The following is a 27981-nucleotide window of genomic DNA, read 5'->3' as shown; positions in this document are numbered from 1 at the left end:
GACCCCTCTACCACAGCATCCCACCTGCAGCCGCCCTACCCGCGTGGGCAGCGGTGACCTCAAAGGGGGGCGGGGCCGGCGCGGGGCGGGGCGGGGCGAGGGCGGGATCGACAACAGCGCGCGCCGCGGCGCTGGCAGAGAGCGAGAGGCTCGACTCCGCGCCGCAATGGCCACCGTGGACCTGGAGAAGCTGCGGATGTCCGGGGCCGGCAAGGCCATCGGCGTGTTGACCAGCGGCGGCGACGCGCAAGGTGGGCAGTGTGCGGGGTCTGCCGGTGGGGGGGGCGGGGGGGCGTCCACCTGTCCCCGGGACCCTCTGCGCGCGCCCGCCACCCTCGGCCGGGCCCTGGGAGCGCGCAGCCATCGGCTCCCCCTGGCACACGGCGCCGCCTGTCCCAGACCCACCCTGTCCACCCGGGACCCTCCCCGACGCACCGGTCGCTCGCGTACGTGCTGCACGCCACGGCCTCCGCGCCCCGCCCTCGCACGCCTGCAGGGGGTGTGTCTGCGCCCCGGCAGTGGCTGGAGGACGTAGCGCGGGGCAGGCGCTGGACTGGCCGCTGTGGCCCCTCCTGCTGACCCGGGCCCTCCCCGCGCCGCTCCTTGCATGGCACGTGTCAGGAGTCTTGTTTCATGGAGGCCGTGCTGAGCTACGCAGGTCCCTCCGGAACCTGAGAGCCAGGCTCTTCCTGGTTCTAAAAGGCACCTGGGAACCCTGTGCTTCCCCCAATCATGGCCTCCAGCGTGGCACTGATGCCCGCACCCCTCCCATCCTACCCCCTCCATCCTGGCTGGCAGGAGTGGGGTGGCAGACCGACCCAGAACAGCCCTCTGTCTCCTTTGAGGCCTGGTGGGGAAGAGGGTGCCCTGGGGAGGTGTTTCCTTTGGCTCAGACCTGTTCTCAGCCCCGTTGTACAGGGGAAGCCCGAGGTGGGGGGCTTCCTGGTGGCCTGCCCAGGACCCTGTAGCCGAGGCCTGGCAGAGCTGGGCAAGTGCCCTCCCTGAGGGGTGGGGGAGGGAGGATGTCTGTCCCAGCAGCCTCCCTTCTGGCAGCCTGGTCTTGTCCTGAACTCGGCTCTCCCGTGCCTCTCACCTGGGATGGCCAGAGGGCTCCAGAACCCCAGGACAGACCTCAGTAGACCAGGAAACAGGACTGGAAGGGATGGAGCCTGCACAGCTGGGCTTCGTCTGCCTGCCTCCAGATCAGAAAGTACCAACACACACCTCCGCATCTCCCCTCAGAAACGGAAAGAGCTTTCACAAGTCTGGGCAGGCAGAAAGAGTCAGACTCAGTGTCCTCGCCTGTGATGGGCCTTCCCCTGAGGGGCCCTTCCCTACCAGGGCAGATTGGGGCTGAGCCTGCAGGGCCTGGCCTGGCTGGCAAGCAGTGTGCCCTGCTGCATATCCGCAGCCCCTCATGGCCAGTGCACTTGCTGCCTCCCCTCCCGAGAGCATGGCCAGTGAGTCAGGCCTGGGGTGAGTGGGTTTGGAGGGTGGCCTGAGGGAAGTACTGTCCTGTGAGATTAGACCCCGGGAAAGGTCACCCTGGGAGGGCTGGACCACCTTGCCAGACGTGCAGAGAGGCCGGTGAGGCCCCCACTGCCATGGCTGCTGCGCGGCCGGTCTTCACCGCAGGATCTGGTCTGTACAGTGGAGACAGCAGCACTAGGAGAACCGAAGGACAAATGGCACGCATTCAGGTCAGGGGGAAAAGCCCTGGGGGTGGCATGCACCTGTCCTTTCTTGGCACAGGTTGAACAGAGGATGGGGATTGGTGGGGGTGGCTGAGGGGCCCGGGAGGGTGCTGCCAGCCTGCGCAGGTGGGCCAGCCCAGGGCAAAGCCTGTCAGCTGTGGCCTCGGTGCCTCACACAAGACAGGCAGCACTCCCTTGATGTGGCTGGAGTGTGGCCGTCAGTCGTCAGTGCAGCTGCTGGCTGACTGTGGACCACTTCACTTCATGCCATTTGCTGCAAGGGTCCCTACTTCCCAGATCCCTGGCAACCTTGGCTCCCCCCCTGTTCACTCCTGCCAACCTGCAGACAACTGTTCGCCATGGTTTCTGGTTGGGGCTGTACAGACTTTCCCGGTTTAGGGCTGGGTAGATGTGAGGAGGAAGACGCAGGGCCAGCTGGTATGGTGGGAGAATGGAGCCTTTCTGTGTTGTGAGTTCTGGAATCAGTCAGTGGGCGTGCCCCCAGCCAGCTCTTCTCTAACCATCACTGCTCCTGCGATCCAGCTCCAGACGCGGGTGCTCAGGTTGCCTTCAGGCCCCCCGCCGCCCGCCCCCCCACATCCTTCTAAATAAAGGCTGATCTCGTAGAGACCTGATGGCACCACATGGGCCCTCCCGTGTGTGCCCCCCGTGTGTGCCCACGGCTGATGGCAGCCAGGGTGAGTGGGCACTTCCCTCCCAGCCACTGCGGTCTGCATTTGTTGGGATGTATGCCAACCAGCCAGCGGATGGAGTGGAGGGCCAGACCCACGTCCTGGTAGGGCTGGCATTGACCACCTCTGTGACAACCCAAGCACTTCTCTAGGGCCTTGGTTTCTCCTTATGTAAACAGTGGAGGAGTCAAAAGGCCACCTGGCAGTTTCCTTCCAGCCAGCCTGGAAGTGGCATTCTTTGCCAGCTCGGGGTCTGTCCTTTCCTGGTGGCCACAGGAAGTGTCAGTGAGGTGAGGGAGGGCAGTTGTTCAGGGGTCACAGTACTTTGTGCAAAGTAACGAGAGACTGGCCCGCCCACCATTGCACCCTCAGTCTCTCCGGAGGGCGACACCTCCCAGCGCCTAAGTAACACACAGGTCCTGCTTTTTCCCGGTTCATCGGTAGGATGTGGATATCCTGTATTTGCAGGTGAGGGTTTAGCTCCCGCGCTCCCCACCCCATCTCATTGTGTCCCAGCCAGGTTTCATGTCTACATGTCATCTGGTAATGAAATGTCCTGCTGAGCCTGGTGTCATCTCATGGTCCCCACTCTCTTGCACATTTGTTTTCCCGGGAGCTGATTGTGACGAAAAGTCACAAATGCGTTAACCTCAGACATGAGTTTGGTGGCACCGTGGATTTCCTCCAACAGGTCATGGGTTGTATCTCCCTGCGGTTGGAAGGGTGAGGGGTCACGAGCTCCCTCAGCTGGTAGACGCAGCTGCTCTCCTGCCTACTCTTCTGATCCAGCCTAGTGTTTATTTTGAGGAAGAAAAGCAGATTAAAGGGCTATAAAAAGGCCTTTTTAAGAAGGCAGCTTACAGTGAGGTGTACAGAGGAACCCACACCCTCCAATGGCCGTCTCCAGGGCATCCGGTTCCTGGGCTAAAATTCAAGTTTTCACTGAATGTGGTCATGTGTCCTTTGAAGCTGAAAATGGTACCCTACCCCTGGGGTCCCTTGAGCCCTGCAGCAGCTGGCCAAGATGGGGTGACCAGAGAGACGGAGAGACATCCGGCTGGATGTGTGGCCACTGCCCTCTCCCCTCTCCCCCTCCTCACCCTGTCCCTGGCTGCTGGCCTCCCTCCTGCCTGCCCCAGCTGGGGTTTGCACCTTGAGACTGCAGTGGGCCCAGAGTGGCCTCACTAGTGAGGCGGGCTGTGGGAGGGTGAACTGCCCTGGCTGGCCAAGGCCAGTGAGACGCCCGACACCTCTGCCAGGACAGGGCCTGATGGGGTGTGAATCGGGGGAGGGCAGGGACATGTGCTGTTCCATCCCTCCACCCCACGAGGCCAGGGAGGGCAGGGGGCCTCAAGCAGCAGGTTTGTGAGCTTCAGACCCCGGTCCTGGGGCGGCCCAGCTGTCTGGGGAGGGTTGGTGCCCCCTGGGCTCCTGCTGCCAACTTCCACCTCCGCAGCCCCAGTTCCATGCATTTGGGGGATGTGAGACATTCATGATTTCTTTAGAAATGGGGTTCTCTGGCTAAAGTCCAGCGTGGGAGCCGCAGGTGTGGCCATCTCAGGTCCCGCGGGCCTCTGCTCTGCCTGCCCTGCCATCTGGGTGCCCCTGTGCCGGGAGCCCCTGGACAGTGGCCAGCTGGAGCCTCGGCTGTGGGTGGGGATGGGGGGCTCGCTGTGCCCAAGGAGGAGTCGGGGTGCCTTCATGCTGTGCCTCTGGGACCCAGGCGTCTCACCCAGGCGTAGAATGGGCATATTGCAAATGCCCATGTGCTGTCGTGGCGGCTGGTGCCCTGAGCCTGCCCACTGGCTCTTCCTGAGGTGCGGGGCAGTTCTCCGTTGTCCCATGAGACCTGCTCTTTGCCCCTGGGCCCTGCCTTCCAGGCCGGAGACGTGTAACCAGGGTAAAGGTCGAGAATCCCCACGCTGGGGTCACCATGTGGACCACACAAGCGGCAAGGGACCCCGGAAGCCACGGTGCTCCTGCAGGACGCCCAGGCAGATGGGTACTGCCCACCTCGACAAGCTCAGGGACCAGGAAGGCAGGGATTCCTGGGGTGTGTGGCCACACTGCCATTGGCACCGGCCTCCAGGGAAAAGGCTTTCGAAAGCTTAGGGACAGGTCACAGGATATGTGCACACTCGCATGCTTCAGGCTCAGCTGCTGGGAGGAAAGCGGGGGATGGAGGAGGGGTCCTCGGGGGAGCCAAGCACAGGATGTGACTTGGCCCTGGACCTCGCATCATAGGATGAGACCCTAAATGGGTGACTGAGGCGGTCATTCTTCCTCTCTAAGGACATGGGGAGTCCTGCCTGCCCCTTTTGTACCAAGGCACAGATGTCTTTTGTGGTGTGGACTCTTGAGAAAGATGGTTTGCATTAGTGTGGGGGCTGGGCCTGCCCGGCATGCCCGTGCGGGGCCACCGACCAGCGTACCTGACTGGGCATTCTCTAGGCCCATGGCAGCTGCAGCCCTGGCCATCTGGTCACCTAGAGGCGAGGCCCCATCACACTCTCAGAGTGTGGCAGGGGGACCAGCACGCAGGTCCGCCTCTGGTGCTCCGTGCCTCTCTTGGGGCTGCTATGAGGGCTTCGTTCTGGTTGCATCTCGTGGAGGGAGCTCGGGCAGACACCTTGCCCTCTGTGGGCTTGGAACCAGCTGTGAAGGAAGGAGGCTGAAGATCTCCTGGGCTCGCAGCCTTTCCCACATGTCAATCTTTCCAGGAAGCCTGTGCTGCAGGGTAGTTGCTAGGCACAGGGGACCAGACTAGGGGAACAGGGAAGAGGGGTGGCGGCCCCAGCCTCGCGGCTCCCCTGTGCGTGTGCTGTGGGTGGCTGGAGTGCTCAGCTACACTGCCTGAGACTGTGGACCCCCCAACCCCCAGGCCCTGGGAACACTGCCCTCTGGTTGACTCATGGAGCCCACCCTCAGGGTGTATGATCTCAGGGCTAGGGGCACGGTGCTCAGGACGCTCCCTGAGCTGCCCCCAGGGTGTGGCTTGGGAGCACAGCAGGGCTGTGGGGGGAGCACGGCAGGGAATGAGGAGGGAACCCATGTAATGTTTGCCCAGCGGGTCTCCACACTCTGGTGGGAGTTTTCCTGGTTGATCTCTGGGGCAGTTTATTTCCAAATGCTCAGAAGCTGAAATGACTCGTCTTCACCCTGTGATTTGGGGCTGGAGCTCTGCTCTTGGCTTGGCACCCCCTGAAGAGGGTGGGGTCCTGGACCCCGACATCTGTGCATCTGCACTGACAGTGTCACCCTGACTCCCTTGCAGGTATGAATGCTGCCGTCAGGGCTGTGACACGCATGGGCATCTATGTGGGAGCCAAGGTCTTCCTCATCTATGAGGTAAGGCTGGGCAGGGTCCAGGCACCACGCTGGTGGGCTCTGGGCTGGGGGTGGGGCGCTGGTGGCTGCAGAGGGGACACCTGCCCTGTCCCACAGCAGTCAGTTGTTCAACCTGGACTCAGGCCCAGAGGGAGGGGACGATGACGTGGCGGTGGGACAGTGATCGACCAGGTGATGACTGGGGCCCTCTCTGGGGTGGGTTGAGGACCCCGCCTGGGTCCTGTGGGGTGCACTGTGTCCCTGGGGAGACAGGATGGTGTGAAGCTGCTACCCTCCTCCTCTGAGGCCTGGGACCTCAGCCCCCACCCATCGTCCTCCGGCCAGGTCCCCCTCTGATCCCCAACCCTCCTGCACCCTGACACTCAAACCATGCGTGCCCCTTTGCCTCACCCACCCCCCAAATCCCTGTGTCACAATTGGGGCTGACACACACACACACACACACACAATGAATTTCTGGTTTTCTGGTGTTGCTGTGTTACATTGTTTTCACTTTTTACTCAGAAAGTAGCTAACCCAGTGCCTCCCTCCTGGCCCTGTGGGCTGTCCCTGTCCCTTCCCCTGGCCCCAGGTTGGGCAGGGCACAGCCAACCCCTGGCAGCAGTTTGCAGGCCCCTCCCCTGCAGGGCTCTGACCCTCAGACCAGCCCCAGGTTGTCTTTGGGAAGCAGGTCTCCTCAATCTCAACTGCTGGGCAGGTGGGGCCCACGCCCTGATAATGGCCTAGAACCTGTGGAGCACAGGGTGAGACTGTCCCAGGAGAGGCCTAGGTTCGTGGACGGTGGCCTCCAGACGGGCGGGGTGGGTCCAAGTCCTGGCTGAAGTCCACCTGTGGCAGGTGTGTCCCTTCACCCTTCTGACCCTCAGCTGCTTTTTCTGTTAAGTGGGGATACCCGTTGCTTCTCTGGGGATGGGGTGGGATGGTGTTAGGACACAAGAGCTAATGCAGTGTTGTGATTTAAAGCACTTTTCACAGCCGACCCTGAGAGGGGCTCAGTGAACGGGGGTGGCTTTTATTCATCCAGGAGCCCAGACTGGAGCTATCAGAGTTGATACAGGAGAGCTGCCAGCAGTGCACTCGGCCAGCAGCCAATTCTGGGGCTGCCTGGGGGCCTGGCCTGGGGCGGGGGGGGGGGAGGGCAGAGGTGACACAAAATGGGTGGTGTGCAGACATTCTAGAAGGTTCCAAGGCTAGGAAAGGAGGGTTGTGTCTGTGAGACTTTGATTCAAGCTGAGCTGACTGACCGGGTTGGGGTCTCTTGGGCCTGCTGGGTGCACAGTGGGCAGGGGCCAGGCTGGCACCACCCGCGCTCGGGCTCTGTGCCTGGTCCTGGGTTTTTGCAGACTGAGATCCACCTGATCTGGTAGCTGCTTGCTAAGGACAGTGCCTGCTGTGGGTTTGCAGGCCATTTTCCTGTTTTTCTGTGCAGGGGTGGTGGTGGCAGAGCTGGCTTATATCCTCGTGGCCAAATTCCTGACCAAAGGTGGGGGGTGTGGGGGTAGGGAGGGAGGGACATGGCCCCAGCTGTTGAAGGTGGTTTGCTTGGTGGTCCCCAGACTGGGGCCTCAGTCCTCCTGTGGCCCTGAGAACCTTCTCCTTGCTCCGGTTCCTGCAGAGTGGGCCCCTGCCCCTCCAACCTGGCCGGGCCTGGGTGGGCTGGGGGCTGGGGAGGGAACCTACCATGCCCTGAGTTGGAGAACCATCCCTCCCTGGGCCCTCACTGTACTCCCCATGTGTAGTCCTCCCTCTACCCTCAGGGGCAGGAGCATTTGCCCACCCCTCCAGGGCCTCACTGCCCAGGACCTTACAGGCCTGCGTGACAGAACAGCATGGGTGAGGGTGGCCCAAAGGGAGGAGGCGGAGGGTGAGTAGATTCCCAGAGCCAAGCTGGGCTCCAGCCGCAGGCAGGAGCATGGAGGGCTGCCCGGAGGAGGCAGCCCTGCTCACCTCAGCACGAGTGCTTGGCAGCATCTTTCCATCGTGTATAAAACGCACCTGCCGTCTATGCAGACGGTGTGAAGAACTCCTACTAGTAAGAAAGCGGAGGCCACGGTACAGAGGAAATGATCTGGACACCTGCCCAGGCACTCCTTACAGAAGTGGTCCAGACGGCCAGTGGCTTGTGTCATAGGGAAGCAGTGTGTGGTCTGACAATTAGGTTCGCGAACTTGCCACCGTGCGCTTCCATCGGCAGCGCTGTACACACAGCTCGGGAAGGTTTCATAACCTCGGTCTGTATATCAGTGTCCCACAGCTGTGTTCCTGTCGCCATGTGGCGGTGTCTTGCTCAGTGGTGTTCATTATTGTTGTTGCGTGTTTCTGTCTGCTGTCGTGAGAACGTCTGAGCTTGAATTAGAGCAACGAACAAACATTAAATTTCTTTAAACTTGACAAGAGTGGAAGTGAAATCAGCGATATGTTAGTCCAAGTTGATGGGGATAATGCCAGGAAGAAAACTGCAGAGCACAAATAGATGAAACATTTTTCTGAGGGGAGAGAACGCATCGCGGATGAAGACAGGTCAGGGCAGCCAGTAACGAGCAGAACTGACGAAAACATTGCAAAAATTCATCAAATTGTGCGTCAAAATCGTAGGCTGACTGTGAGAAGCACAGCAGACCAATAAACATCGATGGAGAAACAGCAAAATCTTAACTGAAAAGCTTGGCATGAGAAAGGTGTGTGCAAAAATGGTCCCAAAGGCGCCCACCGATGACAAAAGCAAAGGAGAGTGGAAGTTTGCCACAACCTTTTGGAGAGGCAGACGATGTTTTGGGCTGTGTTATCACTGGTGATGAAACATGGGTGTACAATACGACCCGGAAACAAAGCGTCAAAGTGCACAATGGAAGTCAGCCAGTTCTCCACGACCAAAAAAGTTCCGTCAGTCCAGATCAAGAGTCAAAACGATGTTGCTGACCTTTTTTGATAACAGAGGGGTTATTCGTTATGAGTTTGTACCAACTGGACAAACAGTTAACCAAGTTTACTATTTGGAAGTGCTGAAAAGGCAGCGTGAAAAAGTTAGATGAAAATGACCTGAACTTTTCGCCAACAGCTCATGGCTCTTGCATCACGACAATGCACCAGCTCACACGGCACTGTCTGTGAGGAAGATTTTAGCCAGTAAACAAACAACTGTATTGGAACACCCTCCCTACTCAGCTGATCTGACCCCTATGACTTCTTTCTTTACCCGAAGAGAAAGGAAATATTGAAAGGAAGACATTTTGATGACATTCAGGACATCAAGGGTAATACAATGGCAGCTCTGATGGCCATTCCAGAAAAAGAGTTCCAAAATGGCTTTGAAGGGTGGACTAGGCGCTGGTGTCAGTGCACAGTTTCCCAAGGGGAGTGCTTGGAAGGTTACCATAGTGATATTCAGCACTGAGGTATGGAGCACTTTCTCTAGGATGAGTTTGTGAACTTAATTATCAGGTGTGTGTGGTCATTGGGGAAATTCAATATGGAACCACCTACAGGGACTGACGTGCAGCCGCTGGGATGAGGACTAGCCCAGGCCAGCGCTGTGGCGTGGTGTCCAGGAGCCCGGCCATGAGGCTGGTGGCCAAGGAGGTCAGCACAAGCATAGTGGGTGCTGTGTGGCGGTGCCACCGCTGGCTGTGCATGCACCCCTTGGTCGTGCATGCACCCCTTGGTCAGAAGCCCTCTAGCAGGAGGTGTGTGCGTGCTTGGCAGCCTTATTTCTAATAGCCCTAAACAGGAGGCCTCCCAAATGTCCATCTCTGTGGACGGATCGTGACTGGTGCACACACAGTGGCCTGTGGTGCCGCAGACAGGCTGGGCATGGCGACATGGGACCTTGCAGACACCAGACACAGACAGTGGACACTGCTGTCATGTCTACATCTAATTGGCGCCCTTAGGAGGCAGGACAGTGCGTTCCTCTGGGAGGCTCGGGCCTGGGAAAGCCAGAGGGCTCCTGTGTGCTGGGCTTCTGTTTCTGATCTGGGCTCGGTGACCTGGGCATGGCTCGCGAACACCTATGGGCCACGTGTGGCATGAGCACTCTGCCGTGTGAGTCACACTCTGTAACACGCAGCCTTGCCAGCCCTGCACTGGGGTTCCAGAGGCCCGTCTGGGCATCCTCGTCTCTCCCCAACAGCCCATGACCGCTGGCCGACCCCGGCTTCCCCAGCCACGGTCCTGGGGTAGGGGCCTCGGCGGGCAGATCCATCGCCTGCTGCCTGTCACATGGGGTTGGCCAGGTTCCCAGTGCCCCGCTCTCAGGTAGAGTCTGGCTGCTGGGGGCACCGACTCATGCCTGTGCTCCTTGGTTTCAGGGCTACGAGGGCCTCGTGGAAGGAGGTGACAACATCAAGCCAGCCAACTGGCTCAGTGTCTCTAACATCATCCAGCTGGTAAGGCCTGTGGCAGGCTCTCCATGCATGGGAGCACACGTGTGTGCTCGCACAGGAGATATACAGAGATACGGGCACACACACAGATGTAGACACACACACAAGACACACACAGAGAAGCACACCACGTTCCACAGAGGCTCGCCTCCAGGCTGACCCTGTCATCTGGCTGCCGTGGGGTCATGGTGTCGTAATGGCCCTCGGACATCTCCACGTGGGAGTTCCCTCAGTTCCAGCTAAGGGTGCAGGGGAGGAGGGACACTTTGGAAAAGGCACGGCGTGGCCTGCGTGGCCTCTCCATCCCTCTGCCTGGCCTCCCCGTCATCACCATCCTGAGCCTCCCAGCGACCAAGGCCTCCCTCTAACTTACTGAGGGGCCAGGATTCCTAGGAATGGTGGACTTTGAGCCATGTGTCTGGGGAGACCCTTGCCCTCCCACAGAGCTGGGACGGTGGTGCGGGCACTTGTCACCTGTTTATCCCAGGCCGCCAGCTGACACTTGGCTCATTCTAGTGGGCAGTCATCAATATTAGCCACAAATAGGCCTGCAGGAGCAGTGGGCCGGCCGGCCTGGACCCCAGTGCCCAGTGAGCTGGTGCAGGGCTCACCCAGGTATGGCCCACCCTGAGGGGCCTGCCCGCTGCTCCTGCCCAGAGCAGCCATCGCTCATGGAGTGAGTTCTCCTTGTTCCTGGGGGACAGAGTGGGTTTGCTGCCCTGGCCCTGGTCAATCCAGTGGATGTGGACATGTAGAGGGATCGGGACAGCCATTGGGAAGCCCGAGGGGCACTGGTGGGGGCAGATGAGGGAGAGTTTGGGCTCTGTCTAGAGCGTGGTGCCCCTGGGCTGGCCCATTTCAGCCTGGGGCCCCGCCTGGTGGGTCCCAGGAGCAGCATGGTGGGGGGTGGGGTGCAGTTGGCAGTGTCCTCGGGGGGCCCAACTAGAGCTGAACGGGGAGGGGCTGTGTGAATGTTGGCCTGAGCTGCTGCAGGCAGGTGCCCTTGGGGCTTAGGGAGCTTCTGGTGTTGGTGCCTAGCCCGTGGGCACGTGTGCCTGCCCTCAAGTGTGTGTGTGTGTGTGTGTATGAGTGCACGTGTGTGAGATTGTGTACGTGTGTGAGTTTGTGCGTGTGTGAGCTTGTGTGTGTTGTGCATGTGTGTTTGAACGTGTATGTGCATGTGTGAGCATGTATGTGAGCATGTGAGCATGCGTGTGTGTGTGGTGCCTGCTCATTCCATTACCTCGTTGGGCTTCCCATCAGTGGATACTGTCCTTCTCATCATGTATTTGAGGACAAAGACCCAGGGAGGTGGGACAGGCTCTGGAGGACGACTTGGACTTTGCCCTTTCAGTTCTGCGGGTCCACCAGGCCCTGCTGCCCAGCACCGGGTCGCCCCAGTGTCCCGCAGGGCCCTCTGCTGCCTTGTTAGCCAAGGCTCCTATCTCCGTTGCACAGGGTGGCACCATCATTGGCAGTGCCCGCTGCAAGGCCTTCACCACACGGGAGGGGCGCCTGGCAGCGGCCTACAACCTGGTCCAGCGCGGCATCAGCAACCTGTGCGTCATCGGTGGGGACGGCAGCCTCACCGGGGCCAACATCTTCCGCAGCGAGTGGGGCAGCCTGCTGGAGGAACTGGTGAAGGAAGGTGGGTCAGCGCTGGAGCAGGTCACGGACGGACGGCTCGGGGTGGGGGCGGGGCGGCGAGAAGGCCCCAGCACCTGTCTTTCTGCGGCCGGGCAGTGGGAATAGGCAGGGCGACAGGAGGCGGCGAGACACTGCCTGGCTGCTGGCTGCCCAGCTGGGGTCAGGATGGCTCTCAGTGGCTGCAGAAGCAGTTGGCTGGGTTTGGTTGGCAGTGCGATCAGTGTCTGACCTCCAGCCTCTGGGACGCAGTGTCAGGCACACCCACGCATGTCGGGCCGCCGTCCCAGGCTGCCTCATCCCAGGCTGTGTGGTGAGTCCCAACTGTAATTGATTCCCAGATGTGGTTTACAGACTTTGTCAGTTGGGAGAAGCGTAATAGTTAAAGTTACGTAACACACAAGACGCGGTCCCAGGGTCACCAGTTGAAAAGTGACCTCCTGGAGTTCAGTTCTGTGCCACTCGTGTGGCACCCGGAAATGAGGGGCGTGGTAACTCTCCAAAGCTGCACTGGAGGTCCCCGGGTCAGGGTGCTGCATTACATGATGGCATTGGGTTCAGCTGCCTCCTGCCCTGCCCTCGGGATTCCCTGTGCAGGACCTGGGAGGGGGTGGCTCCTCCCTGGGGGTGGCTGGGGTGGGGGATGGTGCGTGGCTGGTGGGGCCTCAGCCCGGCTGCTCCTTCCCAGGTAAGATCTCGGAGAGCACAGCTCAGACCTACTCGCACCTGAACATTGCCGGGCTGGTGGGCTCCATTGACAACGACTTCTGCGGCACCGACATGACCATCGGCACGGACTCCGCCCTGCATCGCATCATGGAGGTCATCGATGCCATCACCACCACGGCCCAGAGGTGCGTGACTCCTGTGACCCCCTGGCCCGGCCAGGCCTCTAGGCCAGCGAGCTGGGGATCCCGTTCTCCTGGTGAAGGGCGAGGCCACCACTCGGCAGGGGCCTTGGGCCATGGTGCATCCCATTGGGGGTCCTCGGGCTTATGGCTGGTGGTGGCCAGGCCTGCACAAGGTGAATGGCCGTCAGCCTTAGGAGCGGAGGTCAGTGAAAACGAGCCCAAAACCAGCCCAAAGGCTGGTTGGGAGCCTGAGGCCACATTTTGCTCAGACACGTGACTGCCCTGGGAATGAGAAGGGCTGTGTGTCCTGCTACTCCTGTGTCCGCAGCGTCACTTGGGCACACATGGGGCGTGAACAGCGTGTCCTGGTCCCTGTGGATTGTAGGAGACTGTTTCTGCTGGCCCATGAGGCCGAGCTGCACAGCTCAGCTCACAGAGGCCTGGCACTAACGCCTTCTGCCCTTTCCGTGTCCACAGCCACCAGAGGACCTTCGTGCTGGAGGTGATGGGGCGGCACTGCGGGTAAGGGGGGGTCAGAGGGCTGCCCTGGCTAGTCGGGGCCTCTGGGGAGCAGTGGGTAAGGGGGGTCAGGGGGCTGCCCTGGCTAGTCGGGGCTTCTGGGGAGCAGCGGGTAAGGGGGGTCAGGGGGCTGCCCTGGCTAGTCGGGGCTTCTGGGGAGCAGTGGGTAAGGGGGGTCAGGGGGCTGCCCTGGCTAGTCGGGGCTTCTGGGGAGCAGCGGGTAAGGGGGGTCAGGGGGCTGCCCTGGCTAGTCGGGGCTTCTGGGGAGCAGCGGGTAAGGGGGGTCAGGGGGCTGCCCTGGCTAGTCGGGGCTTCTGGGGAGCAGCGGGTAAGGGGGGTCAGGGGGCTGCCCTGGCTAGTCGGGGCTTCTGGGGAGCAGCGGGTAAGGGGGGTCAGGGGGCTGCCCTGGCTAGTCGGGGCTTCTGGGGAGCAGCGGGTAAGGGGGGTCAGGGGACTGCCCTGGCTAGTCGGGGCTTCTGGGGAGCAGCGGGTAAGGGGGGTCAGGGGGCTGCCCTGGCTAGTCGGGGCTTCTGGGAGCAGCAGACAGGCGTGGTGCCTTCTGGGCACCTGGCACGGCTCATTTAACACTGCACATTTAACGCTGTGGCTATGAAGGCTGGGGTGCAGGAATCCATCATCTCTGGGGCTGGGATACAGGGAGAAGGACAGGAGGCGGGGCTCAGAGTGACCTGGGTCCGGCCCTGAGCAGATGGCCCCTCCAGGTACCTGGCCCTGGTGTCCGCCCTGGCCTCGGGGGCCGACTGGCTGTTCATCCCCGAGTCGCCCCCTGAGGATGGCTGGGAAAACTTCATGTGTGAGAGGCTGGGCGAGGTGAGTGGGCAGGGTCTTCTGCCAAGGGTCCCGCTGCAGGCCACTCTACCAGTGCAGAGGCAGGTGTCCCCACGGGAGTGTCCCCAGGGCTTGTGGCCAGCTCTGACCCATTTGTCTTCACTGTGGCTCAACAAGCATCTGCCGGTGTCCCCCTGGGAGCAGCACCCATTGAGGATGGGGGAGGGGTGCAGTGCTGGCGCAGTGGACATGCCTGGAGCAAGGGCAGAGGGGAACAGTGATGGCATTCCTATCCCATGTGACTGTGGTGGTGGCATCACTCCCATCCACTGCTGGACACTCCCCCCCCCCCCCCCAATGATGGCTTTCCAGCCCTGCCTAGGGCACCGGGAGGTGCTGAGGGTCAGGACCAGCTTCTAGAACCTTCCTCAATAAAGCCAAGGGCAGGGCCGAGTAGAGCCCAGCGGGTGAGGCTGGCCAGATGCCCATGTTCTCTCCTGAATGGAGTCCTTTCACCCCTCGGGGCCATTGCCCTGGCTACCTCCCTGTGGTCAGTACTGACACGGGGGAAGGGGCAGGAGCAGGGACATTGTCAGGCTGGCTTCCTAGGGGCTGTGAGCTCGGACCCTGAGCTGGGGGAGGTGGCCTCGTGAGCATGGGGAGATGGGACATGAAGCAGTGTCCCCAGCAGAGAGGCCCAGAGTGGGCCGTGGAGGCAGGAGCAGACAGGGAGGCAGCTGGGGCACTGAGGCCTTGTCTGGAGAGATGACAGGGGGGCCTGGATCTGGGGTGCCCAGAACATGGCTCTCTCCGGGCTCCTCAAGGTGGAGTTGGGGAGGTGGTTCTGGCCAGGGCAGGAAGACGCTACCCTGGGAACCCCCAAGGTCCCCGCACTAGGGCCGGTTGGCCCCTCTGCCAGGCCTGGGTTCAGTGGTGGACAGGAGGGCTCTGATCAGGGCTGGGGGGAGGGAGGTGCTGAGCCAGGAGAGGCGTCCTCAGATCAGGGGTCTTGAGGCCTGTCGTCTGGATTCGAGGCAGGGGCCTCGGTATTGGGGGTTCTTGGTTGAACTTGGCCTTGGCTTATTCGCCGAGAACTCAGGATTGGGCTTTCCTGGAAGTGGCCTGGACTTGGGGTGGGCACGCCCTGGTTCTTTCTGCTCCCTGTGAGGCCTCAGGCCCTTCTGGGTCTTCCCTCAGCCTCAGTTTACCAACCTGTAAGGTGCAGGTGCTGCCCTCTGCCCTGCCTACCTCCTGGGCTGCAGCAAGGGAGGCTCAGGCTCCTCTGCTCCCCCTGCAACCCCATCTCTGGGCGTCACCTCACCTGCACCAGTGCCACCTCCTCCAGGCAGCCCTCCACTCCCAGTTCTGCCCACATTGTGCAGAGACTATTTTACCCTGTGAGGCTCTTCAGGCAGATGCTGTGGGTTAGTCACGTGGCTTGTGGGTCAGAGTGAATCCCACCATGTGCGTGTCAGGTCCTTAAAGAAGTGAAGGCATGAAAAGCACTTCAAAAGCCCCAGAGAGCATTCCTTCCCACCCCACTGATACATGGCGTGTGGGTCCCTTAGGTGCCACCTTTCAGCCTCCCACAGCCCCAGGGAGGGGGAATTGCTCCACAGGCACAGGTGGCTGTTGGCCAGCTCTGTGAGGTCACCCATTCTAAGGACGAGAAAGTAGAGGCTCAGGCGATCTCAGTGTCCCAGATTAGTGGCTGGCAGGACTGGCTCTGCCACCACAGGACCTATTGGGGGGGGTCCCTCTGCCCCTCCATCCCAGCTCCCAGCCCCTAGTCCTGGGGAGGCTGTGGTACCATGTGTCTTCCTGCCTGGATGGGAGTGTCACACCCCAAATGCCACCTGAACCCTTTGCCTGGTCCCTGCCCTGAGGGCCCCTTGTCCCTTTGATGCCCCCCACTTCCCAGGCCTGCAGCAAAGACCCCCCAGCCTGCCCTTCCCATATGTCCCCAGTCATATGGGTTGTGGGCCCCATGGTGTGGACCCCAGCAAGGGCTGGAGGGTGGCGGCCATGTCGGGGCTGGTGTCTGAGGCTGGCCTCTGAGCCCGGGTGTCTGTGACCCAGACGCGGAGCCGAGGGTCCCGGCTAAACATCATCATCATCGCCGAGGGCGCCATCGACCGCAAAGGGAAGCCCATCTCCTCTCGCTACGTGAAGGACGTGAGTGCGGAAGGGCCCCCAGCAGACCTGGCCACGTGGGCGGCTCCCCTTTATCTCCAGTCCTCAGTGCTCTTGCTGGGCCCCCCTCCCTGCAGACAGGAGGCCCTGGAGGGCTTCCTCATGCCCAGTGATAACCAGATGTGGGCTGCATGTACCCAGGGGTCCCCAAGACGACCTGGCCCCAGAGGCGAGGTGTGCCCCCAAAACTGTTCGGAGCCCCCCATCCTCTGGTTTCCAGTCTTCATTCACAACATGTTCCCTGCAGGGCGAGGCCCTCCTGGCATCTCTACCCGTGCACACTCGTGGAGACACACGTCTGTCCTTACACGGAGACACGTCCACACACTCCCATGGAGACACACACGAAGTCACACATCCACACACTCCCATGGAGACACACATGGAGTCACACGTCCACACACTCCCATAGAGACACACACGGAGTCACACGTCCACACATTCCCATGGAGACATACACGGAGTCACACGTCCACACATTCCCATGGAGACACACACGGCGTACACGTGCACACACTCCCATGGAGACACACCCGGAGTCACATGTGCACACACTCCCATGGAGACACACATCTGCACACTCACACAGATACACGTGCACAGTCACACGGAAACACCCACATATACACAGAAACACATCCACATACTCACATGCTCTGAGCATGAACCTTGGGCTGGCTCTTTGGGGACCTGGGGTGCTGACACCCCAGAATTCCGGAAGCGGGACATGGGATGGGGGAGGACCAGGGTTGGGGGCCTGTGGGAGGCGGGACAGTGGGGTGGGCAGCAAACCCAGGGAGGCGCTTACTGTCTCCCATTGAGCAGCTGGTGGTCCAAAGGCTGGGCTTTGACACGCGTGTGACTGTGCTGGGCCACGTGCAGAGGGGAGGGACCCCCTCAGCATTCGACCGCATCCTGGTAGGTGGGGCATTGCTCTGGTCCTGGGCATGTGTGTGCGGGTGAGTGTGCGTGCGTCTGAGTCTGGCCCATAGCCTGGGCTCCATAGCTCTTACCCTGGGGGAGCCATATGCTGGGGAGGGGCCCCGCTGGATTCTGGCCTCAGTGCCATCGTCATTGTGATGACTGTTGGGTCCCCCTCATCCTCTACAAAGTGGGAATCATGTTGCAGCCACATGGAGGCAGGGTCAGGGACCAGGGAGGCCCCATGGGTGGTAAAGTACCTCCACGTGAGGGCTGGTCACCCTGGGTGGGGGCTGGGGACCACCCAGACCACTGCTGGAGTGAGGCCCTCGGTGAGTCACAGCTGCTGTACCGCCCGGAGCCTTCCCAGGAGGCCTCAGTGTGTGGTCTCCTCAGCCCCACACAGCAGCGGGGACGCTGCCTTCCCAGAGGGGCCTTGCTCACCTGGCCAGGTACCTTTACATCCTATGTGAGGCCTTGGGTGCACTCGGGGAGCCTTCTGAGGGGCCTGGGACATCAGGGCCAAGCACTGGCCCCCCATCAAGCCTGGGCAGCAGGGATGGGCTGGGGTCTCCCCAGCTTGCAGGAGAGCAGGCTGGCCTGCTGGTGTCATGGATGCTGGTGGAAGACATGAAATGCTTGGGTGAGACAAAGGACAGTGTTACCCATGGCCAAAGAGACAGCATTTTGTGCTGGTCCCTGAATCCAGTTCCCATAGGACACCTCCCCACAGTGTGTCTCATCACAGGAGAGAAGCCTGAGCTCAGGGAACCCGTCCTTCCCAGTGAGCTGTCAGCATGGTGCTCCCAAGGGGACAGGGAGTTTCTTCCTAGGCTGTTCCTGACACAGACCTGCCTTGCTCCCAACACGGGCAGAAGGCCCCAAGGACACAGGGAGTGCCATCTGCGGGCACAGCTGGAGCAGGGGACCCGTTCACCGTGTCACTGAGCAGAGCACGGTGACCGCAGACCTGTCTGCTCCCTTGGCAGGGCCAGGACCTGCATTTGTAATTTGTCCCCAAAGAGGGCAGTTCCTAAATGTTTTAGCTGGTCCAGCCTAGCAGCCCACATCCATCATTTGCACACACACCAGGAAAGTTGTGACATAAACGAGCCCCAATCAAGAAGCCTTGTCATAGTGGAAAGAACCCCAGAAACCTGGCTCCAACCCTGCCCTTCCCCATCGGGCTGAGTGACCATGGACGAGGCATGTCACTGCTGTCTTGAGGTGCGGGACCACACGGTCCTGGCAGGGTTGTGCAAGACCCGGGAAGTGGTGCCCGGGTGACTGTTGTGAATGGTGGTCATCGTAAGTCACTGTTTCTGGTGCCACTTGTTCTAGAAACTTCGGCCAGTGTGTGTGGGAGCTCTGGAAGTTGAGGGTCTGTGCATCTGCAAAGTGACATCGAGCGCATGGTGTGGGGGCCGGCTCAGTGCAGCCCCCAGAGCAGAGGGGGGCCAAGCAAGTGTGTATGTGCGTGCATGTGTGTGCACGTTGAGCGGTGGGCTGCACCTGCCTGAACCCCCCGCTCTCCACTTAGAGCAGCAAGATGGGCATGGAGGCGGTGATGGCTCTGCTGGAGGCCACGCCCGACACGCCAGCCTGTGTAGTCAGCCTCTCCGGGAACCAGTCCGTGCGGCTGCCCCTCATGGAGTGCGTGCAGGTGGTGAGTACATGGCCTCCCGAGGGAGGTGCCCGGGGGCCTCTGTGGCTCTCCCCTTCCCCCCAGTACCACCTGTCCTTCCAGGCCTCTCGGGGCCCCAGCAGGCTGCCTGCAAAGGTCCCTCTGCCAACCTCGTCTCTGTGTCGCATGGAGCAGGCGACACACACATCGCCACCTCCTGTCCTGGCTGTCTGAGTGCATTACCCGCCCCTCCCCACCCCCAGCTGGCCTCAGGGTATCTGAAGCCTATTGCCCTCCAGGTGGGAGGGGGTGTGAGCATGTGCTCCAGGTGGAACAAGCCCCAAGAGAGGTGGGAGTTAAGCTGAGGGTATGTAGCTTCCCGGAGCTGGTGGCCGTGGACTCACCTTGCCAACTGGGTAGGGGGGCATTTGGTGGGAAAGTGGGAGCAGGAGGAGTGGTTGGCTAGAGCCACTGGGTGAACTGGCAGGCAGTGTGGGGACATTGGGTGTGGCCGGACCAGGAGCCGCCAGAAGGAGGAGTGGGAGGTGAGGGCCGAGAGGCCGAGAGGCTGAGTGTGGGGACGCTGGCCCCGGCTCCACAGGTTGGGGGGCCCTGCAGCCAGGGGTGGGGGGTGGGTGGAGACGCTGACACTTCTCTTGGAAGAACCTCCTGCCACGACTTCCACCAGCCCTGTCTGGGCAGGCGGGGTGTCGACTGTGGGTCTGGGGACCAGGCAGGCCCTCGTTGGGCCCCCAGAGGCTGGGGAGGACCTGGTGGCCAGGTCAGATGGGGTCTTCTGGGCCTCAGCAGCCCTCCTGATTGCTGTCCTTGGCAGTGACTGCTGCCTGGCAGGTGTGGGACAGACCCAGCGACTCGGGGCAGCCGTGCAGGCTCCAGGCCCCCTCCCCCAGGCTGTGCTTTTTGTTTCCTTTAAGACAAAGGAGGTGCAGAAGGCCATGGATGAGAAGAGGTTTGAAGAGGCCATCCAGCTCCGCGGCAGGTGAGGGCCTCGCGGGCTGGGGGTTCACGGCACGTGGAACATGCACACCTGCAGGGATGGCACACTGCACCTGCCGAAACCCTTCCCTCTGCGTGTGTGCGGCCAAGCAGTGTGCAGGAGGAGGGGGCCCAGCGGTCCTTGAGGCAGGAAGTGGGCGGGCCGAGGCCCGGACAGGAGCTGCCAGCCAGGACAGGCGGGGTGCGGGCACTGGCTTTGCTGAGAGGATGTGGGGATCGTGTTTTCAATGGGGTCTCCCACCGTTATGGCACCCAGCCAGGGTGTGTGGTGATGACACTGGGGAGGTGGGCCGCACCTTGTCAGCCCCCTCCTGGGAGCAGCGGGCAGGCCTGCGCTGTGCTGAGTGGTATGGGTGTGGGCGTAGCCGTGGGTGTGATTGTGGGCGTGTCTGTGGGTGTGGCTGTGGGCATGGGCGTGGCCGTGGGCTTGGGGCACGATGCACAACTGCTTCCCTTCCAGGAGCTTTGAGAACAACTGGAACATTTACAAGCTGCTTGCGCACCACAAGCTCTCCAAGGAGAAGGTGAGCTGGTGCAGTCGTTACTGCTGCTGCTGACTCTGCCCGCAGACTCTGCCTGCCGCCCACCAGGGTCCGGCTGGGCCAGACCCTGCCTCCTGTGTGGGGTCCGAGCCGTGGGCTCGGCCTCTGCTTGACCATTGTGGGACTCCAACAGCCAATGTCTGGGCCTGGAGGTCATGCTGGCTGGATGCTTATGAGACAGCGGCAGGAAATTAAGTCAGGCCCACAGATTTAAGTCAGGAGAGAAGGGATCTGATGGCTAAAAACTGGGGAAACGGGCTATCTTCAAAATAAGGATGAGCACAGGACTCGTTTCTGAAGCCCCGGCAGACGTGGAGAGGATCCCAAGACAGTGCTGGGCAGTGGGGCCCGGGCCATGGCCATGGGGTGGCCAACAGAAGGCAGCGGCTTCGGGGTTGGTCAGTGCCTGAGGCTGTGGTCACTCATGTTGCCACCATTTTGAGGCGAACCCTGCAGTGTGTCTCCAGCCTGGGGTGCTCACCACCCTACCAGTGTCACCTTTTGTGTCCCATCCCCAGCCCCCCTGTTATCCCAGGAGCTAGTGAGGGACAGGCAACCCCACTCCCCGCCCCTGAACTGGCTGTAGTGTGGGCCGCACGTCCCCTCCCAGAACTGGCAGGAGCGTGACAGCCTCTGGGCAGCAGGGCTGCTCTTTCCGGGACCCACTGCAGCCACGCCACTGGGGGAGCCCCTGGCCACATGTGGCCACGGAGCCTCTGGAATGAGGTGTGCCGGCCGGGGTGCAAGGACACATGCAAGAGGGGTGTAGAGTGGCAGTCAGTAGTTTTGCACGTTGGTTCCAGGTGGAGGAGATCACATGTCGTCAGGGTAGATAAGCCCTCGTAGTGTCACCTGCTGCCCCATGCTTAGCATGATCTCCCTCTCTCTGCATCAGTGCCGCTCGCTGAGGACTTGGGGTGCTGGCTGCTGACTCCTGAGTGCGGGGTGATTGCTGAGCTTCCAGGCAGGCTAGGACTGTGGCCTGAATCCTCACTGCTGCCCCCACGAGGGCGCTGGGCCCGTGGGGACCCAGTCCTGCTGAAGTCCGTGGCCTGCCCTGCAGTCTCACGAGCCAGGCCTGCCCTGCAGCCCGTTCACTTTTTGCCAGAAGCTTGTGGCGTCCTGAAGACAGATTTGTCACTCCCGAGGGCGTCAGGCTGGCAGGAAACTGTCTATCCTGATTGTGTCAGGTCAGTGGCCCTCCGCAGCCCCCTGCTCACACCCTTTCTCGTCTCCTTCTCTGAAGACCAGCTTCTCTCTGGCCATCCTGAACGTGGGGGCCCCGGCAGCCGGCATGAATGCAGCAGTGCGCTCGGCGGTGCGTTCCGGCATTTGCCAGGGCCACACCGTGTATGTGGTGCATGACGGCTTCGAAGGCCTGGCCAAGGGTCAGGTAGGTACACGGTGGCCAGGCGTGTGGGGCATTGGCTGGTTTATGACCCACCCCCGACTTTCTCACAAACAAATGAGGACTCCGTGTGGAAATGCAAGGAGTGGCCGTTCAGGTCCCTGAAGAAAACGGGTCAGAGGACGAGGGAGAGGGGTTAGCTGTGCCCTGCCCAGGGCCCTGAGACCTGCGGCATGATGGTCGGCACTGGCATGGCCTCTGTCCCCGTGCGTACATGCTGTCCCTGAGCACAGGTCCGGCACCTGAGGGAGAATCGCCCAGTACCTCTGGCCTGCACCTCTGCAGCTGTGCCTCCCTCTTGCAGGTGCAAGAAGTGGGCTGGCACGATGTGGCCGGCTGGCTGGGGCGTGGCGGCTCCATGCTGGGGACCAAGAGGTGAGCAGTGGGCGGCTGGGGTGGGAGATGCAGAGTGTGGGCTCAGCAGGGGCTGCACGGGGACCAGCCCGGCCCGGGCTAGGTTACCCCTTCTGGCTGGCAGCCTGCCACAGCGGGCTACAGGGCGTCCTGCCTGGGACTTCCTGACTGAGGGTTCCCCTGAGGCCACGTGTGTAGGGGAAGGCTGCTCAGCGGCCTCACACCTGCAGAGATCTCACAGGCTGCAGAGGCGAGGGGCTCCCCATCACCTGGCCAGTGCCAGCGAGGATGCTGAGTGGGTGCCAGCCCCCCCGCCGCATGGCTGGGTGCTGAGCTTCTGCTTCTGCCTCTAACCTGCAACAACACCCCCATGGGGCTTGTGTTGTCCCCGGGTTAGAGGCGGGTCAGGGACAGGTCAGAGCAGCGTGGCTGTGTGAACAGTGGCTTGGTGGTCTGCACCGGCCACATGCTGGTCTGATTGTTCCCCACTGTAGGACGCTGCCCAGGAGCTACATGGAGAAAATCGTGGAGAACATCCGCACGTACAACATCCACGCCCTGCTGGTCATCGGCGGCTTTGAGGTGAGGCCACCGCCGGGGACAAAGTTTGGGGAAGGGACCCGAGAGCGGCTCCCTCTGCCCTTCCAGAACCACATGTGCAGGGAGGTTACCACAGGCCAGTGGACTGATAGGAGCATTTGGCTTTGGAGGGTTTTCACCTTTTTCTGAACTTCACTGTTCAGATTAAAGCTGGAAGCCCAGGTGCTGGTGGCGGGGAAGGGGAGCAGGGGGTGGCCTCCTTCCTGTCCTCTTTGGATCCCACTTTCCCTGGCCCATGGGGGCTGCAGAGCTGGGGTGGAGCCCCCCTTCCCCACCACCCCAGCCCCACTGGGTCCTGAGCCCCTGGTCCCCGCAGGCCTACGAGGGGGTGCTGCAGCTGGTGGAGGCGAGGGGCTGTTACGAGGAGCTGTGCATCGTCATGTGCGTCGTCCCAGCCACCATCAGCAACAACGTGCCAGGCACCGACTTCAGCCTGGGCTCCGACACCGCTGTCAATGCCGCCATGGAGGTAGGACGCCAGGACCCCTGCCGCCCACTCGGGCTGGCCACAGCGGGTGGGGTGGCTGCGGTGTGCCCCCAGGAGGCGGGACACGGGAGGAAAGAGCACAGTGGTAGGTGCCCGGGGGCTGCCTCGGGTGCAACAGGGTGTAGGGCCCACCTGGCTGCCTGTCTGCGGGGTGGGCAGAACCCGGCTGTGCCTTGAAGCTTTATGGGTGCCAGGCAGAGGTGTGGCTCGGGTCACAGAGCGTGAGGATAACTCCGGTCAGGGCTGAGCCCACTCATTGTCCTAATGTAGAGGTGTGGACGGCGAACCATGGTTCCGTCTAGGGAAGTGGTCACCCGTGGATCTGGTGGGAACCGAGGCTGCCAGATGGGCCTGGGGAGTGATTGCTCGGGGGGACCCGGCAGTCATTACAGCTGTTCTCCTCCGTGGGCGTCCCAGGAGCAGGACCATTCCCGCAGGAGCCCAAGCAGGGTGTCCCCAGCAGAGCCTCTTGGGGGCCTCCTCACTGCACTCTCCACCCTCGAGCCCTTTCCCACCCTTCTCTGACCCCACAAAAGCTCAGCTTCCCTTGGGGGCTCAGACCTCTGTGTGGGGCCCCATCAGGTTCTGTGTGTCAGTAGAGAAAGGAGACAATACGACTACAACAAACAGGGGACTGAAGGAGACCCCCTCAATCTCCCAACCCAGAGATCCCCTGATCCTCAGGGCTTTCTTCGAATCCCTGGCCATCCCCACCAGCTGTGGGTCGCTCGTGGCTGCTCTGAGCCTTTGGTGCCTGCCCCTCATCAGCCCCAAATGTGGGCCTGTGTTCTTTGCCTCTGTGACAGGGGAGGTGGTTTTTTCCTTTTAAATTATCTTTTTTTATTATTTGCCCATTTTTCTCTTGACAAGTTTTCTTTTTTATTTGCAAGTGCTCTTTACATATGTAGGCTGTTGACCCTTGGGCAGACATTACAGCTATTTCCTACTCTTTGTTATTTGTCTGTTATCTGGGATTTAACTTCATGGTTCAGAACCCAGGAACCTACTTATGTTATTTCCTTTTTCTCAATTTTCTATTTCATGTTACAATTCTTTTCAAACTCATTCAGAGTTAAGATTATTAATACAGGTCACATTGTCAAGAGCATCATGTTACTTGTTATGTTGCCGATCCCTTGTTTACAATGACATACAGTGGCAGCATTGACTTTCCCCGTTCACAGATGAGACGTGAGGGCCCCACGTCAGGGAGACCCTCTAGCAGTGTCCCTGGCCTCTGCCCCACGATATGCCAGTGACACCCCCGCTGTCCCCCCGGGGGCAGAATCTCCCCAGTTGAGGACCCTGATTCTGCGTGGTCTGTGGAGAGCCTGTGGTGAGGGCTGTAGAGCCCTGGGCACGAGGGGTGTGAGACTGCCCGGGCCTCCTCCCAACCTCTGTCACCTTTGGAGAGAGACCAGGTCCTTGCAGCATAGCGGCTCCCTGTGGCCCACTGGGGAGGGCCCTGACCACTCCTGACCCCCCAGAGCTGTGACCGCATCAAGCAGTCGGCCTCGGGGACCAAGCGCCGTGTGTTCATTGTGGAGACCATGGGGGGCTATTGCGGCTACCTGGCTACCGTGACCGGCATTGCCGTGGGGGCTGACGCCGCCTACATCTTTGAGGACCCTTTCAACATCCAGGACTTAAAGGTGAGCCGAGCCCTCAGCCTTCTGCTACTGCAGACCACCCAGCGCAGCTGAGTGCGTTCCTTCCTACAACACATGAGAGCCAGCCCGGCACAGCGGCTGGGCCCGGCCAAGGAGCCTCGGCCCAGCAGGCTGGGGGCTCACTGCCTGTGAGGGGACCTGGCCCGTGACCACTGTGCCCTGACCCATCTGCATTGTCTTGCCTCGTGTTTATGTTGTGGCTTCCGTGGCTTCACAGTCCAGCCCCACCTCCCAGCGCCCTCCTGCATGGCCCCCCATCACCTGTGGGCCCTGGTGTTGGTTAGGCTGGAATACTCCTTCCCAGGCAGCCTGCCTTCCAGCGGCGGTGGGGGCAGTGCTGGCTCACCGTGTCCTTTGCCCCTGCAGGCCAACGTGGAGCACATGACGGAGAAGATGAAGACGGAGATCCAGAGAGGCCTGGTGCTTCGGTGAGGCCGTGGGCGGGCCTGGGCTCTGGTGGGACGAGGGTCTGCCCAAGCCGTGGTGGGCACCAAACAAGGTGCAGGGGGCTTTGGAGAGCGGTGGTGGGGTCAGCGTTCCCAAGAGGCTCCCACTTAAGCCAGGCCTCCTGCTCCTCTTTCCAGAAATGAGAAGTGCCATGAACACTACACCACAGAGTTTCTGTACAACCTCTACTCCTCTGAGGGGAAGGGAGTTTTCGACTGTAGGACCAACGTCCTGGGCCACCTGCAGCAGGTGCGGCGTGTGGCATTGTGGATTCTGGAAGGTCGTCCCCTGTGGGCCCTGCCTCCATCTGTTCCCAAGCCAGGGGCCCCAGGAGGACATGGCAGGATGAGGGCTTCCTGTGCGTGTCCTTCTGGGGCACCTGGCTCTGGGTCATTGCTGCTTCATGCTCACACGCCCTGGCCGGAGGGAGCAGCACTGCATCGCACAGGGGGGAGACCAGGCTCCTGTCCACTGAAGCCTCCCTGCTGGGAGGGGTGGGGCCGCACCCCTGTGGCCACCTCCTCCACGTCTCCTCCCCTTCTCAGCCTCCTGGTGGCCCTGCAAGAAGCTGGATCTGTGGGGTTTCCCAACCTGACATGAGGGTTGTGTGCACCCCAAAAGCTCCCCACTCCCAGAGGGTCCTTGCTCACTGGTGGTGGGGCCTGCCTGCTGGATGCAGGGGCCCTTGGAGGCCACCCCATCCAGTGACTAGTCAGCCTACTGCCCAGCCTCTGCTTTTATGCCAGATTTGAGGTGGAAAGAGGGGCCAGGAGTGCTCCAGGCAGAGGGGATGGGGTATCAGAAGCTGGCGGGAGGGCTCACCTGAGGTCACAGTGGGGCCAAGTTTAGGGACTCCTGGGGGCTGGACCTTAGCCTCACCCACTATTTCCAGGGTGGGGCTCCAACCCCCTTCGACCGGAACTACGGGACCAAGCTCGGGGTGAAGGCCATTCTCTGGATGTCCGAGAAGCTCCGGGCTGTCTACCGCAATGGTAGGGGGGCAGTGGGCCAGCCTGACCTTGCCCTTGGCTGCAGCCTGGGCATGGCGCTGCAGCACGTGCCTGTGTCCACAGGGCGGGTGTTTGCCAACTCCCCCGACTCGGCCTGTGTGATCGGCCTGAGGAAGAAGGTGGTGGCCTTCAGCCCTGTCACTGAGCTCAAGAAGGATACGGACTTTGAGTGAGTCCCTGGGAAGGGCAGGTGGAGCATTGGGCCCACAGCTCCCAGGTGGGTGTGTGGGACGGGGCAGGGGTGAGGCAGGCCAGCACAGCGCAGGGGTGAGGCGGGCCAGCAGCACCGTCAGGTCTGAGTCCCCACGAGTGTGCTGAGCCCTCCTGGCTGCAGGCCCCAGAGGGACGGGGACCCCAGACGCCACTGCCATGGGCCCCTCACATGCAGGAGCCAGGCAGGTCGAGGGTTCAGAGGAGGGGTGTGCTCCTGGTGGGGGCTCTGGCCCCAGGAGGCGCCCTGACCCCTGACCCCGCCCGCCCCAGGCATCGAATGCCCCGGGAGCAGTGGTGGCTGAACCTCCGGCTGATGCTGAAAATGCTGGCCCACTACCGCATCAGCATGGCCGACTACGTGTCTGGGGAGCTGGAGCACGTCACCCGCCGCACGCTGAGCATCGACAAGGGCTTCTGAGGCTGCGCCGCTGGGCTGCGCCGCTGGGAGCCTGCGGGCAGGCGGCAGTAGGCAGGCTGCGGCCCTCTCGGCCCTGCTCCAAGCGGCTCACAGGACGGAACTGCCCAACTTCCTGTTCCCCACTGGGCTCTCCTCCGGGACGGAACACCCCGGGCACCCACCTTCCAGCCTTGGGGGATGTGGGGCACCTGAGTCTTGACACCACTGCCCCTCCTCCTCAGCCGCCCGCATGGCCTGAGCCTGTCCCCCTGCCGGCTCCTCACCCTCACCAGTCCTTGGGGTCCAGCACCTAGGTCTCTGTGCCAAGGGGGGGGTGTCCCCATGGGCCTTGCTGTGACTGCTCCTGTATGCACTGGCCACTGTGGCTGACCAGAGCTTGTCACCTTTTTTAGAAATAAAATCACCCTGACAGTGGAGTGCTATCAGTCTGTGGAAAGCAGGGCCCATGGAATCTTCTAGGGACGGTAGGCTGGCTGGTGGTCGGAAGGGGGGTTGACTCTAGAGCTGTTCTCTGGTCCGTAAAGACCCTTTGAGGGGGTGGGTATCGAGGAGGGGGAGGAGGCCAGAGGCTTCACCACCATGGGCTGTGGGCTGATCCCCCACAAGTTCTGGGGCACCTGGGGGACCAGTTAACCTGGACCACACCAGGTCACACTTTGGTGGGACTCCTGAGCTCACTGCACCCTCTTTCTTTTCCAACTGTGGCTACCTGGGCACTTAGCCAGGCCTGCTCCCGGCCTGCACTCCTGCCATCAGCACCTTCAGGGGCTCGGGACGAGGTTCTGGGACACATGAGGCTTTTTGGGGAGGCCCTGGCCACATCAGGGGTCCTGGGCAGGGGGCCTCCTGGTTGGGCCAAAGCTGGCTCAGTGGCTCTAGGGACCAGGCTGGGGCCTTTTGTTCCTCGGGCTGCCTTCATGTCCCCACAGATCTTGGCAGGCAGCCTTGGTCACTCCAGAGGGACAGCAGCCATGGTGGGGCTAGCCCTGCACCAGAGGCCCACACCAGCCTCACCATTTTGGCCCAAGAGCCTGACAGCTTCTGGGTGCCCATTTCTGGAGCAGAGCCCTCGGGTCTGCCCTGCTGCCCTGAGTGGGGGCTGTTCCGGGGCAGGCTGAGTGAGTGATGTGTCCTCCTGGGCCTGAGGCCCCTCCTGTG

General features: G+C 61.4%; 1 protein-coding gene across 1 annotated transcript; it reads left to right on the top strand.

Moving 5' to 3' along the window:
* The first annotated feature begins 94 nt into the window (after positions 1–94).
* PFKL (phosphofructokinase, liver type) lies at positions 95–27239 on the top strand. Its single transcript, XM_019745745.3, has 22 exons — positions 95–251; positions 5661–5734; positions 10042–10119; positions 11575–11764; positions 12449–12614; positions 13089–13133; positions 13853–13961; positions 15999–16094; positions 16938–17030; positions 18574–18699; positions 19593–19657; positions 20135–20198; positions 21463–21609; positions 21929–21999; positions 22473–22560; positions 22895–23047; positions 24553–24717; positions 25102–25163; positions 25320–25431; positions 26075–26174; positions 26256–26361; positions 26676–27239. The coding sequence occupies exons 1-22, from the start codon at positions 167–169 to the stop codon at positions 26821–26823; spliced, it is 2343 nt and encodes a 780-aa protein (XP_019601304.1). The 5' UTR covers positions 95–166; the 3' UTR covers positions 26824–27239.
* Positions 27240–27981: the final 742 nt, after the last annotated feature.

Source organism: Rhinolophus sinicus, chromosome 17 (genome assembly GCF_057876585.1).
Source record: "Rhinolophus sinicus isolate RSI-liver-muscle chromosome 17, RSI-T2T, whole genome shotgun sequence".
Lineage (NCBI taxonomy): Eukaryota > Metazoa > Chordata > Mammalia > Chiroptera > Rhinolophidae > Rhinolophus > Rhinolophus sinicus.
This window is presented reverse-complemented; position numbering and strand designations above follow the sequence as displayed.

What these genes read in the sequence shown, in the direction of transcription:
- PFKL (XM_019745745.3), top strand. Translation starts at nt 167, where the DNA reads ATGGCCACCGTGGACCTGGAGAAGCTGCGGATGTCCGGGGCCGGCAAG. An exon ending in TCTCTAACATCATCCAGCTG is followed by an intron (nt 10,120 to 11,574) that starts GTAAGGCCTGTG and finishes TCCGTTGCACAG; the next exon opens with GGTGGCACCATCATTGGCAG. An exon ending in AAGGCCTGGCCAAGGGTCAG is followed by an intron (nt 21,610 to 21,928) that starts GTAGGTACACGG and finishes TCCCTCTTGCAG; the next exon opens with GTGCAAGAAGTGGGCTGGCA.